This window comes from Elgaria multicarinata, chromosome 1 (genome assembly GCF_023053635.1).
Source record: "Elgaria multicarinata webbii isolate HBS135686 ecotype San Diego chromosome 1, rElgMul1.1.pri, whole genome shotgun sequence".
In the NCBI taxonomy this organism is placed as follows: Eukaryota; Metazoa; Chordata; class Lepidosauria; order Squamata; family Anguidae; genus Elgaria; species Elgaria multicarinata.
The window spans coordinates 61,837,142-61,852,107 of NC_086171.1; the positions used below are offsets into that span (position 1 = coordinate 61,837,142).

The window sequence follows — 14,966 nt, forward strand, 5'->3', positions numbered from 1 at the left end:
TGCATCTTAGAAAGTAGCTTTGGATGAGAGTATTTTATGTCATTTTCAAAAACTAAAAAACTTAAAACATTTTTTTAATATTGCTCCCTTCAATTGGATTATAAAATATCCTGTAAAGAAAATACTAATCATTACACCAGAAATGTTCATTATGCTTTGAAGTTGGTTTGAACTTCAAACTATTCTATCCTATACATTAAATCATACTACAAGTATGTTAGAGGTTAACCCTTCTAAGTTCAAATTGGTAAGGGTTTATTTATGATAAATATTTTATACTTTTATTTGCCTATCTTGTATGTGTACAGTATTTTGAAGGAATTTGTTTTCGTTACACCAAATAAAGCTGAGATAACAGATCTTCATACACATTTCAATGATTGGATCCAGAATCGTTCCCCCATTGATGGAAGGGCTCTGCTCGCAGAAGGTGCCTCTGTCTAATATACAGAGATCCCCCCTTCATCACAGCTCACCCCATTCAGCAGGGCCCTCTGTGTAGCATTTTCAGGGGGCTGAAGGCGCCACTGTGGGGGAAAAGGGGTGGAAGAGTTCGCTTCCTCTACTTCAGTTCCATGTGCCTTAATCTGGATAAAATCCCAATTTTTTAAAAAAAAATCTGACTGTACATATGTATTTTGTTCTAGTGAATAAAAAAAAAACCCATGCACAAATGCACCGGTCAAAGAACCTTCAAGAACTGTTTAAAATGAACAGGGAGGCCTTTTTTCTGGTACAGAATTGTGCAAATTTCATTTCTATTCAATGCAGGATAAGTTCACCCAGTACTTTTCGGCCTATGCAAGCAGTCCCTTCTTTGAGTATACACATTCATAAATACAAAGATAAACATGTCAAAAGGATAATTGTTAATGTAGTCATCACTTATTCCTATAATCATGATACAACATGTTGTATTCTCTATCCAAAGATCCTGTGTGTGCAGAATTCTGTGTTTACTTCAAAACATATCTGAGTGAATAACTGTAATATTCTTATAGTTCATATTATAGTAATTTTAGGTACAATTCAATACCAAGTTAGATGTGTCTGTCTATCAATTTCAATGGGCTTAAACACAGATATGGGTAGGTAAAAGCAAGGATATTAGCCTTCCAAAGTCAGTGATAAAAATAGGGGCATCTCGTATGAAGACATCCTTGGTCTGTTCTCAAACTTTATCCACAGGATCGCAGTGGCTCTAAATTTCTCTCCAGCCCTCAAGTCTTCCATTGCCCTGATTGTGCTTACTCTCTAGATCAGACAGGCTATCATTACTTCTAACAGCAAACTGAGGAGGCTCATTGCCTATGAGTTTGGAAGGGAAACAAAGGCCACAACAAACTAGTAGTGTCTAGGGGACTCCTGAGGTATGCAAAAGTATGTAAGTTTGCAAATTAAAGACCCCAGAAGAACGAGGACTAAGCATGCTCAGTGGCCTCCAGGAGCCATAGAATGTTTAGGGTCTGTTGGAAAAGAAAGGAAAAATGAATGTGGTGTGTGTGTGCAAAATTGCCCTGTTTGCACCCCTAACAGGTTATAATACACCAGAGGAAGATGCTACTAGCTTGCTGGAATGCTGAACGGGAGCACTCCTCCTCAGGGAGAGGTTACACTGCAACATTTTGTTGCAGGTCCTACTTGTAATGCGGAATTAAGTGGACGTAATATGGAAAGTTCTAAGAGCCTCTTTAGAAAGTCTGAACACACTTCTCTACTTAGGGCATATCCATCCTGTTAGAAGGAAGCCTCCAAACCTGGAGGCTTCAGAGTATCCAAAGTCCTACTACTGGGCTGCAGCTGGGAGGGTGGAAGGAGTGACCAAGGTGGTTTTTGCCTCTCCATCCTCCTTTTTTCATCTAGATGGGCCTCTGAGTCCATCTAGGGGAGGCTGCTGCCAGGGGTGAGGCTGATACTGGAGAGGTCATAGGAATTTTCATATCTCCTCTCCCCTTCCTACCCACCAGAAGGCTCCCTTTTTGTCCTCTGTAAGATCCTCCAAGGCTGCTTTTGCGACCTTGGAAAGCAGGCACCAAGGCACCATGGTTCGTTCTGTGGTGGCAGCAAGGGGGAGCCCTGTGGGGGGGGGGGGGGAATTGGCTTAAGGTGGAGGATTATAAAAATGCTATGGTCCCTGGTACATTCTCCAGGGATCATAGCATTGTGCCCTTAAAGTGCATGACAGGGAATGTGAACAATTGCAATTGGAACGGGTCAGAGAGCTAGTGAGTAAGCAGATGGCCTCTTTTTCACTTCCCCACTAATTCGTATGGCAGTGTATAGAGTCTAGCTTCATTTCTGTTGACAAACCTGTAAATCAGCTGAAGGAAATAGAGGAACATGGTGCACATGGGTGGCGAATATTGTTTTATTTGCTTTGAGGTAAAGAGAAAAGTTGATTAGTACAGGGCAGAATTTCTTGTTACCCAATAAAATCTTTGCACATATAACAAAGTTCCACGAGGAACTACTTGCAATGCTTGAATAACATTGCATTTGTAATTTTATGGGCAGTTTTGGGACCAAGCTATCTTTATGGTACCCATATTGAGGTACAGGAAGTCATATGCTCAGGCCATAAAAAACACAATAATTTGTTCTTACAAAAATGTCTTTTTTAAACTGAAAGTTAATAACAGTTTATTCTTTCCCATGGTCTTTGCTTGTGACATTTCTTTTCTAGTTCTATAGTTCTCTTTTAAGAAGTTTTAGTTTTTGATTGACATTCAACTGATTTACCTGTGTTTCCTCTTCTTCTTTCTTGGAGGAGTATCAACATCTTCAGCAGGTGCAGGAGCAATAATACTAGATTCCTTTACTCTAAACTCATATACCTATAAAGAGAGTAATATCCCTGTAACTAATTCATCAATGGCAAAAGTCAGACATTTTCCATGAGTGCATATCTATTTCTTCTAATATGGATAAGACTGAATATACATGTAAGGTAGGGGCCCCCAACACGAGGTCTGCAGGCGCAATGGGCACCCAATTTTTTAAAATATACATACACAGATCTTTAGTCTAAAAGTGGACTAAATATTCAAATAAGCATCCATTTGAAGGTGGCATCTAAATGCCAGTAGTTCAAATACTGAAAGCGTTGTAAGGTCCTCAATCCATTGCATATAAGTCCTCAATACGACCGTATAGAAGGCAAGTGTTTATCCTTCTAATGTTGTAATATGTGTCTTCTTGCTGTCAAAAGCGAGCAGAGAATCCATTTATGCTGACCATTTCCATGAAGCACGTAAATCATTTAAACGAGTGTGTACATCAGTGAATATTAAAGACTGTTCCAGTACAAAATGTACCTGTGCAATAACCTCCTCCCAACAAGAAGCAACTGCTGGACATGTGTTTAAAAGAAGCACCACCAGCAATTAGCTGAATTAGATAGTGCTTTATTAAAGAGAGGTTGTGGTATCCAATAGGCACGAAACAAATGTTTTTGCTGAATAAGATGCAGCCTAAGGCCTATAGACATGACAGGCAGATGCCAAAGCAGTGATTCACTGACAGTGTGGTCTCAAATTCCCAAATTTGGGCCCACGAGTCAAAAGGGTACGGAACCTTCAATATAAGGCAACATTTCTCTTGTTAATACAAGTTATTTATCCATAGTCTTAATCTATTTATTTTATTTATTTATTGCATTTATACCCCTCCTTTTTTCCTCCAAGGAACCCAAGATGGCATACATAATCCTCCTCCTCTCCATTTTTTTCTCACAACAACCACCCTGTGAGATAGGTTGGGCTAAGAGTCTGTGACTGGCCCAAATTCACCCAGCAGGTTTCCATGGCTGACCACAGCCATTTCAACTGACCACACACAGCGATATTAATACTAGTGCAAACCAGAGGATTTTATTAAACTGAGCTGAATGTGCATGCACTCTCTATGAACATTAAGAATTTCAAATTTCTTAGAAAAGGAATTTTATTGTCATTACACCAGTACTGCTTTTGAACACATTCTCTTTAGCTGTTATTTTACACTTACCTGTCTACATGTTTTGGTCCCAATTAATCTGGCAATTGCACAGAAATTGTCGTAGTAGGTACCAATAAGCACTCTGAACATCGATGCTTCTGCACCACTCCACTCAACATTCTCAGGAGGTTCAATATTTGGCTTCATCTTGATTGGTGTTTGACACCTAGAATTTGCTTCTGAAATACCAAGAACAAACACTGAAGCAATTTTTCAAGACCTTCAAAATAACATCAGTGTACGGGGGGGATGGGACCCAGAGACCTTATACAAAATATTTTTCAATAAGATGTTCCCCCATTTATAGCATTGCATGCTTTGACTTGACTTTGGCACCATGGGGTGGTCCCAAAGTATCTGGCAGATGAGATGAGCCACACATATTTTTAAAAAATGTTAATTGCTGGCGTACCCAGAGCAGAAAACATGCAAAGATGCAGCTAGTGATTTCCTAGGAGGGCAGGGAATTCTTATGTGTTTCTGCATCAAGTGTGATTGGATCATTCGTTCCCTCCTAATGCAGAGAGAAAGCAAGAGCACAAGCCATCAGAGGAGGCTAATTGGAAGAGGACATGTTTGGGATTCTTATGAAAATGTTTCAGTATATAATCACTTTATTTCTCATGGCACACTAGTAGTTCTCTTAAGTCATAGTAGTGTGCCCCACCACAAAGTTAGAGAATGACTGATGTAGCTTCAACAGAAAGTCTACATAGCACTGATTGCCACAATTGACCTCGTGTAACTCAGTGGTCTTTATTTTTAAACATCAGCATCACAGGAAGGCAAACACACATGCACTTGCATGCACACACACAGAGAGAATATAGATATGTATGCCTAGCTCAGAAACAATCTTTGTTTAAATACAGAAAATTCAACCATAAACTCATTAAAACTTCCACATTCTGGAATTTTCCCTAGCAACAACTTGCTCTCATTCTCCAAGATAATTAAAGATATTAGAGTGATGGAAAATTAACTTTGAAGTTTCATGAGTAGGTACTCAATGACAAACCTAGGACTCATAACCAAACTGCCATTACATATAGACTGAATGACTGGAGGAAACAAGGATTTTAAATATATCCAGCTGGTATAAACTATTTTTAGTAAAACCAGCAACATTCCAGATTTGTCTCACCAGAGGAGCTTGAAGTCTCATCTTTCTTCTCTTCCTCTTCTTTGTCATTATTTTCACCTCCAGTTTCAGTTCCAGCTTCTCTGTCACTGTCTGTATCCTTAGATTCTAGCACATTTATAGTTGGAGTGCTGGGTCTGCTGGTGTTATTTGGGAGCCTTCCCCTTCGGCGCCCCCCTGGACGCTTCGGTGGTGTTTTTATCCGCTCAGCAGTTAAAGCGGCTGCAAACTCTTTGGCTCCTTCCTAAGTATGAATAGAAACACTTGTAGGACATTGGTTTTTAGGGAAAGTATGGTTGATACATTCCAGATAAAAATAGACTGGAAAAATCTTGGCCAGATCCATAGACCTATGTTAGGTCTACCCCAAGGGCTTGCAAATGCTCAGTGGAATTTTTTTCTTTCTTTTTCATTTGAGAAACAGATCCACCCCATAGCAAATCACAATCATTTCCCCCCGTAGCTTATAGAAGAGATTTATCTTATGGCATAGAAGGCTGCTTTGTGAAAAATTCAAATCTTCCTTGGACATGCAATTGAAACAGTTCTTTAGCTTCTATTCGATACCATTATGGTATTATTTAGACAATGACTGTCCATTAAATAATTTAACTATGTAACTGACTAGCTGAATTTCAGCAGGTTGGTTTTCATGCTCATAAAGTATACTCTTAACACAAGACATTTCTGCTATTAAAAACTGTTTGCTTCAGTTAACTTTCATGATAGTAATCTATCTCCATTCACTCTTTAGTCAGAGTTTAAGAGTTATTTTGAAAATAAAAAATAAAAGTTCAGTATGCATTTAATTCACAGAAGAAGTCACAAGCAACTATTAGCATTGCATGATTCGTTCATAGGGCACCTGGGAGATTAGTGATCCTGACAGTAGCATTTTGACAGTTACACTCCTTAGTGATCATCATGGCCTAAGTCATATAATGCTTTCTATATTTTTGCTTTCCACAAAGTTTTATGTCCAGGTAATTTATTTTCTTCTAGTAGCTACTAACTGGTTACAGTGATGGAATTTGGTTTCTCTTCAGATTGTACAATCTTTCACCTTTTTTACAATGACGATGAGTGAAAAGCAGTGTCCTTCATATAGAAACAAGAGTAACAGTACTGAAACCTTGACTACAGCACCAACCTCCCAAAGTGATGACATTATCTGGCATCAGTACCTAACATTTAGTAACTGAAAGAGGAGATGCACATCTCATTGCATTAGATTTCTTTGACAGGAAGGCATGGAAACTGCTTCATCACTGGTAGCTATTTCTTTGCTAGAGTATACCCCTTGACATACTGCCTGTACAAGGGCAAACGAAAGGAAGCTGTTCCTTCTTCTCCTTTCTATAAAGACCAAAGAGGTTAAGGCCTAACTGGCAGCTCTGAACTGTGTCCACACAAAAACTGCAGACAGCTTTAAGCAATGTATATGACGTATATAGGGAGCACCCTGTAAAAAGGTGATAATGAGGAAGGATAACCCAGAGAGTTCAATTTGCATGCTGTTGGAATCTTTATTGTCTCTGAGGAGGTTTACTATATCATGGCGTTTGAGATTAAACAAAGCAGAATGAATTATTACTGCTGATCAAATGAAATGCTGAAATGAATGAGAATACTGCAAAGCCATCCATCCTCACATAAGAAGAACAGCTATATGCATATTCCCAAGGGTTTTGTGAATTTCTGAAACTTCTCCAATGCTCTATTGCCCACCTGGAGTCCTTTCTTTGCAAAAAGGACTTCCAGAATTTCATAACACTACATATTACCGGGCCAAATTATATCAACAGATGCTAGCTAATGTATCCTGACTTTAGAATTAGAAAATTGTTGTGGATGGGTTGGATCCAACGGTGTGTGAGCAGATTTCCGTTGGCACAGGGTCGTCCCTGCAGCTCCCTCCCACATGCCCCAAATCTGCTCCAGTGGGTCCTCCAAATTTCTGGAGAAGATTGGTGCAAAAACGGGCTGCAGGAGGCAGGGGAATTCTGTCCCGTTAGCAGATGACCAGCATTTGATCCAACACTTTGAGTTTTGTTGAAGAATTTCCAAATTAGCTTGGCAAGAGCAGCAGCAGCATATGATGATCAGGAACAACAGTGCCAGTTTGATCAACTCTATCTGCAGCCAAATGAAGCAGACAACACAGCTAAAGCAACATGAGAATAAGCCAAGATTGCCATCCAAAGCCAGCAGTAGCATTTTGGCAAAGTTCAGGGACGGTACTGAAACTCCCCCAAAGACTCAACCCCACAGATTGATCCAATCTGTCCCAGCATTACAAGCAGAAATATATCTTGGCCCTTCTTTGTACTGTGAATAAGAGGTGGAAGGAAAAAGCACGTTTGGTGAATGACAAGATAGTGAAATACGCAGTATCTTACATAAAACATTTTAGTATTTCACCTTATTTGATTTAGTTGTCCTCGGACAACTAAATAAAATCAATTTTATCTGTAAATGTACCTTTCCCTCCATTCCAAGAGCTTTTTTTAAAAAAAGCCAAAACACTTAATTAAGCCAAGGGAAAAAATGGTCTTACCAGATGTTGATAACAATGTGGCCCACAAGGTTTATTATCTATTGCAGTTTCTGTATTTTTCCGTTTGTAAGTATTGGGAGTTGCATGGAATGCTATGAAAAATTTAAAAAGAGTCTTCAGTAAGATAGAGGTTCTCTTTCCGTGAAGCATGAAACAATCTTAGACAATATAGTAAATTATAGATAACCATGAGTTGGCTATTTAGCATTGCTGCAACAACGTAGTGTGAATTATTGCAAACTGCAGTCACCAACAGCTGCAATATGATTTTAAGACAGACCATTATATAACTGCCCTAATCCAGAAGTCTCTAGGCACTCTCGTGTACATATGATCCGCCTGTCTGCACAAGCCTCCCCACTTACTTCATAAAGGTGCAATGCTGTATGTGCATCCTTCCGAGGAGAAGCTATGACCCAACATTATTGACTGACAACTCTCAGCTAAACTATGGTTAGCTATAATGTTTGTTGAACTAATTCCCTAGTGCTGTCTTCTTGCTGACAGATGCTTAGCCAACAAGATACAAAATAGAATGTTCAGTCCATTAAGCTTTCATAATAAGTCTGACAGAATGGGTCTTTGGAAGCCCATCTTGGATTAAATGAAGAAGCCCTATAAGAAAATACAGTATCATTTCCCTTTTTTCCAAGGAAAAAGAAACTTAATATTTCCAAGGGGAAATTATACAAACAATGTACAATGATAAGCAGTGAACAAATACCAGTACACATCTGTTTCAACAAATAGTTTTTATCAAGTTCATTTGAGTAGTTCTAATTGCTTGGGGAAAGTTTTTCTTTTAGAATCCAATTGTGTTGTTATCCAACTGAGATCCTCACACTTTTCCAGTGTTACTTGAACTCTCCTAGGACACAGCTAGACCTAAGGTTTATCCTGGGATCATGCAGGGTTCGCCCCTGCCTGAGCACTGGATCCCCTGTGTGTCACCTAGATGAACAGGTTTGACCCCTGGATGATCCAGGGATAAGCCTTAGGTCTAGCTATGGCCTTAGCTATAAAACCTCCACCTACGTGTCTAATAAACTTATAGCCTGCCAAAACCTCCAAGAGCTAAGAGTGAGAGGATCTCACTTTGATAACAGCACAACTGGATTCCAACTGAAAAGTTTTCTCCAAGGAATTAGAACGAGTCATATGAACTTGATATAGACTATTTGTCAAAATGCATGCGTACTGGTATTACTTAGTGTAGGTTCTGGTAAATATATTGTCACATGTATTTTATACATACGATGAGTTATGTATTATGTGAAGCTTTGCATACATGACTGAGATAAAAGCATTTCGGCTGGATCCAGGTCCTGCCTTTCCAAGTGGAAGGACTCCATGACAAGAACATCCCTCTGGCCAATTTTGAGAATCACCCTTCCCTTCCCACACTACAGTTTACCCCCTTCAGCAGGATATCTTGACTCTCTGACTGACTTTTGGACATGCTGCAGCTCATCATGGGTTATTTAATCCACAATGAGTTGTGGCACCTGTAGGAACCAGGTTGCACATAGAAGCCCCACTCAGTGGTTGTCATATTGTGCAAACCTGATGAGTGTGGGTTATGCAACCCTTGCATAACCCTAAAACAGATGATGAGTTATGTGAGGGTTGTTTAACCCTCATATAATCCATGCTCGCCGGGTTTTCACAACACGACAAACTCTGAATAGATGCTGCATATTCAAAATGGTGGCCACACAAACCCCATAGTCTGTTGTGTTGTGCGAACATGCCCTCTGTGTAGCATTTTCAGGAGACTTGGAAAGCAGGGGATGGAGAACTCCACTTCTGCCAGCACAGCTGATCCAGTGTAAAACTGGATCCAAACCTTTGAATATAATTGGGTTCTTGTGTTGTGATGGGATACATGTTTAGAAGACCCACAAATTGTTTAGTTTGTATCGTAGAATATGGAAGTGACATTTTGTCTTCATTTTAAATATTCCTTTGAATATGAGCAATAATATAAATATGAAAAGGAAAAAAATATTGATTTTTTTTCTGGGCAGAAAATACTGAAGGATTAGGGCCAAAACAATTTATCAATCATCAACAGATGGGGGATTAGCATTAAGCTGAATAAAATGGTACTTATCAGGCAGCTGTGTTACAACATCTGAAGACTTAGGTTAAAAATGATAATAGAAGCATCTTAGAACAAGAAAATCTCTCAACACAGATACACAGAAACCTCTTCGGTATTGCAGTAAGAAATATTTAGCAGTTATTAAAATAAACCCATGTATTAGCAAAATGTTTAAGAGCAGGCTAAGTCAATCACCCTTCACTGACATTGATTAGAATGAAAAAATAGATATAAAGGGTTTGTTGGGAAACATGGTGTTTGAGAGGAGGCTGGATTGTCAGAACCTAGGAAATTACTGATTAATGGATTAATTAAAACTTATCATTCAAATGAACAGAAATACAACAAATTCAGCTCTCATTTCTTCAATACCTGCGAGAGATATTGTGAACCACTCCCGCCCTTCCCCCCAGAAATATGGCTCCTTGAGAGAGCTTTGAATTTGAAATATTGATTCACTCCAATAGGTCACAAGGAATATTGAGTGAAATTTATAAAATGATTGTGAAAATAGGATCATGTAGGAATCAATATCCAGTAAAGTGTGAAAAAGATTTCTCCACAACAATATCAACAGAAAAATGGAAATGGATATGGCTTAAGGTGTGCTTTTGCAAACGCATATTTTTTGGTCATTCCTAAGAATTAGAAGTTTTGGGATATTAAACCTGAAATAAATTAAAGCATATGACAGGATACAATATACCATTAGATCTGCTGGCAGTTCTATTCTGTTAACTTAAGGCAGGGCTGGGGAACCTCAGGTCTAGGGGCCCAATCCAGCCCTCTGGGTTTTCGCGAACGGCCAGGCCCCTCTCCCCACTACCTTTTCCCCAACCACAAATCATTTGGTGATTTCCCGGCTTTTGTGCAGTTATATGTCCCATTCTAAAACATTGAAATGCATCCCCTAAAGCTTAGCTAATGGCAGTAAGAGCTTTAAGATAAAATACGCTGGTATTTCTTTGTGCTTTGGGCTGCAACAACTTTGCCTTTGGCCCCACCCACCAGGGGAATGCTGTTCTGAGAGCTTCTCTGAAATTGAATTTGGCCCTTGGGAAGACACAGAAATGGGGGCATGAGGAGGCCGTTGAAATGGCTGTGCATGTGTTAACCGCAGCTCATATGACCACTGGCTATAATTGGAAGAAAACTAGCATACATCTCATCACTTGATAAGTGGATTAATAAGTTATGGGACATAATATATATGATCAAATTAACATGGAATTAGGGAAAGGAGACAATAGGGAGATGGGTTTATAGTAAAGTGGGGTCTATTAACCTCCTTTTAGCATAATACAGTCCAGGATAATAATGATCCATATGTATTGCTCGGAATGATTCATTGTTCCTTACATATTGTATTTATAAGGTTTATATTGATTTGAATTAGTTGTATGATATTACTATTACAGGTATATTCTTAACATTATCGATATTTATCTATTTATATTTTGCTTGTTTTTTATAGCTGGATTGGAATTACAGAATGGTTATTAGTTTATTATAACTATTTGTTATATATATAAAATATGGGAGTGACGTCCAGCCTAGCAAGCCTATGACCACAAGAATATATGCATCCTCTACCAAGGTTGAGACAGAATGAATCCAGCAGCAAATCATGGGTTGATTAAGCCACGTATCGTGGGGAACGTGTGCTGTGCACAAGCTGCTTTCTGTCTGCATTAACAATCCTCGAATGCTGCATTTGAAGACTGTTTTGGTGAAGTCTGAACAGGGGTACTTGGGGCTGTTCATGGGTTAAATAACCCCATCCAAGAAAGAACTAAATGAGCTGTAGTGAGAGAAGTGAGGTTCTCTGTTGGTGAGGTAGGGAGAGCTTTACAACCCATGGTTTAATGCTGGCATGTTCAGAAATTGACCAGTTTGATTTAACAATGCTTTCTGCCTTGTAATCTAAGTTCAGTGGGAAGTGAAACGAAATACTGGGGAAGTTCTTTTCCTGGCCAGGGGAGGAAGAAAGGGGAATGAGGAGCGCAACATATGTACATAGCGCTGTGCCACTGTTTAGCATTACATGCAAACTAGCCCAGAGTAAAATATCCCAACATGCTTGAATATTAAATACAGGTATTTTCACACTTACGATGTAAGAAGCAATCGTATTTGAAACATCGTCTACAGAAGAGAGTATGAAAGGAGTGCAGACTCTGCTCCCTCTGAACAGATTTGGCATTTGGTCCATCTATGTTTGGTGTACACTCGGGAGGCAGAGCTCCTGGAAGCTGCTGTTCTGTAAGTTCTTTGTATCTACAGAAGTAGTAGAGACTGTTGTTATTTTGCATGTAACATCCCAGTTTTACCATTCTTTCAGGTAATGTTTAGATTACACCATCTAAGTCAGGGGTGCACAACTTTTTTGGCCCTGAGGACCACATTAGGCACCACCAGAGGGCTACAAACTCATACACAAGCCTGGAGATTTCCTTCCTAGTGCTAGCAGAGGAATCCCTTCCTTAGTTCCGGTTTCTCATCAGAGACAGGAAGTAAGGGCTAGCAAGGGAATCCCTTCTTTATTTCCTTATCAGAGATATGGGAAGGGCTTCTCTTGCTACAGCTAGCACACAGAAGCCCCAGACAGTGCCACTGCAGCGACAGATGCAGGGAGATCTGGCAGAGCACCAAAAATGGCTTGGCAGGATGCACGTCAGCTGAAGGGTGCAATTTTTGCACTCCTGAACTAAACTAAAGAATGTACACTGGCATAAATGAGACTAATTTAATTCTCATTCTTAAACTTTCCAATCTGGCTAAAACCATTATTTGCCATTTATGGTATTGTTTATTGCCAAACAACGGCAACTGCTTTTATTATTACACTTTCATGTGAAGCTGTAACAAAAAGAAGTTCTTCACTTCTGTGCTCCGGCCGCCCTGCGTTTTTGCTAGACGAGTGATTCCGCCTGTCTAGCGGAGGCTTCGGAGAGGGAGTGGAACGGAGGCCAGGGCACACATAGGAAGATGCATACTGCAGCTTCCCCAGACTCTGCCCTTCCCCACCCCTGGGACTGCATGCTCTGTTTCCGAGTGCAGAGACACAGCCGCCCAGAAAGAAACGCACTAGCTCCGAGGAGACAGGGAGCAGTTTCTGGGCTCCTAGTTCCGACCTCGGATCCCAGAAACCAAAAAAACCTATGTTTCCGAAACACTGTCTAGGGGACATAGGATTGCTCCCTTAAACCTATATTCAAGAATGTACTACTGTCACTGTAAACTTTCAACCTTTTTAATTTGTTAAGTGACACTTACGGTATATAAGTTTTAACCATTTTTGCAATCTCCAGCTATATGCTCTCCAGACAACCAATTTCCACAAGCATAAGCCTGCGCAACCTGTGGTCAAGCAACCCAAGTGCAGCCCGTCAGCCATGTTTTGACTGTCCGGAAGCCTGACAATCCCTATCTGAGTAGGAACTTTATTGCGCCCTCAGTAAACGGTTTGACTGGCTGGGTCACAATTTGTGCAGGCCTGCTATAGTATTTCTCAAAAAATGGAAGTGTTGTATTATGCAGGTTTTTTTAAAAAAATAACATCTTACTTTTCTTTCAGTTCCTCTGCTGTACCCTTATCTGGAAACATTGAGGAAATGGCTTCGAATATCTTGTCAGAAGGGAATTTCCGAGGAGGATGACTCTCTTTTACATAGAAACACAGACAATGAAGACATGTTTTCTAATCTCTTAAGAATCTTTACACTTGATGTTTCTCAAAGGCAGACTGGAAGGATGTATTAGGAACAGAGTTCTACACATACCTCTCGTTTCTAGCTCAACAACAATGTTCAACCAACTTGTCTGATGACAGTGTTTATGATCAATAGGATATTAATATTTAGAAAATAGAGAACAATGCTTGAGAGTGTATATCTCTTTCCATTTTCTTTTAACCAGACCATCCCAGAACAAAGACAAGACTGAATACATACAGCAAAATAAACTGGCTTTTCTTATCTGGCTTTTCTTATTGACTCCCCCCACCCTCCCCCTTCAGCTGATTTTCAGCTTTTTTCACTCTATGCAAATGAATGGAGAAATTGTTCCATTCAGTTTCATGGGGATGGGGAGAGGTGGGGGAAGAAAGATAGACCAGAGAGAAAGAAAGGGGGAAAAGCCAGAGAGAGGGGAGGGTGAGCCAGGGGGAGAAAGAGAGGGAGAGAACAGCAAGATAAAGGAGAGCCAGAAGGAAGAAAAAGAGAAACCAGAGAAAGAGAAGATGGACAGAGAAAGAGGGGTGGGGGTGGGAATTGAGAGAGAGAGAGAAAAGTGAATTTGTGCACTTTTGGTTACATGATGCAACCGCCAATTCACAGCCACATCGTGATTTCTATCCTGAAGCTGCGCATTTTCACATTGCTGTTTTACTGCATATTTTAACTTTGCTCTGCCATCGCCATGATTATCTGTGGGTGTGTCATTCGTGGGGTGAATGCAGCTTAGGATGGTGGGCATACTTTGGCCACTGATTGGCGGAAGGGAAAGTTGCGTGGGGCAGGAGTGTGGGGAGAGCAGAGGTCTAACCATGTCTATGTAGAAGTCCTTGCCTTCATTTGGCACTTTGGAGAGTACAGGAACAGAGGAGTCTGGAGAATTCCTTTGCCAGTCCTTTTTTCGTTAAAAATGGCTGTATTGGGAATGTGGACTCAATTGTTGCCTCTTTCTTTAAATAGTCATCGAGCACTGGGTAATCATGCATTTCTCTGAAGTAAAGATGGGTGCTTTGTAAACACCTCTCTCCCTCCCTCTTTCCAAAGCAGCACTGTTATGCACCTTTGCATTGCTTCACCCAGACTTAGGGGCGCCCCTCCCACCACAGGGAGGGAAAGGGGCACAAGGGTAAATGTTTGCATGTCTGCTCAGAAGTAACTCCTCCATTTCACTTCATGAGCACGCAAGCGGGGGGGCGGGGGGAGCCTGTCAATTCAAAGCTTCACAACTACGAAGGAGCACAGCTGAAAGAATGAGGGTGTATGTTGATTCGAAGTTGCGTAGCTAAGAAAGACAGCATGCTCCCCTTCATTGCCGGCTCTGTGCTCTCTGTTCTCAGCATCTCTTGCGCTCCAGCACTGGAGGCATTCAAGAGGCAGCTGGACAACCATCTATCAGTTATGCTTTGGGATGGATTCCTGCATTGAGCAGGGGGT

General features: G+C 40.4%; 1 protein-coding gene across 3 annotated transcripts in view; it reads right to left on the minus strand.

Annotated features, from left to right (window-relative positions):
• EZH2 (enhancer of zeste 2 polycomb repressive complex 2 subunit) overlaps nt 1–14,966 on the minus strand; it is a 60,946-nt gene that overhangs the window by 8,552 nt on the left and 37,428 nt on the right. For all 3 annotated transcript variants that reach the window (XM_063129105.1, XM_063129096.1, XM_063129113.1), the window contains 6 exons: nt 13,365–13,461; nt 11,912–12,075; nt 7,695–7,786; nt 5,141–5,381; nt 4,006–4,175; nt 2,740–2,834 (listed from right to left, as the gene is read on the minus strand). In XM_063129105.1, the coding sequence (XP_062985175.1) occupies nt 2,740–2,834; nt 4,006–4,175; nt 5,141–5,381; nt 7,695–7,786; nt 11,912–12,075; nt 13,365–13,461 (859 nt within the window). The remainder of the gene's footprint in view (nt 1–2,739; nt 2,835–4,005; nt 4,176–5,140; nt 5,382–7,694; nt 7,787–11,911; nt 12,076–13,364; nt 13,462–14,966) is intronic.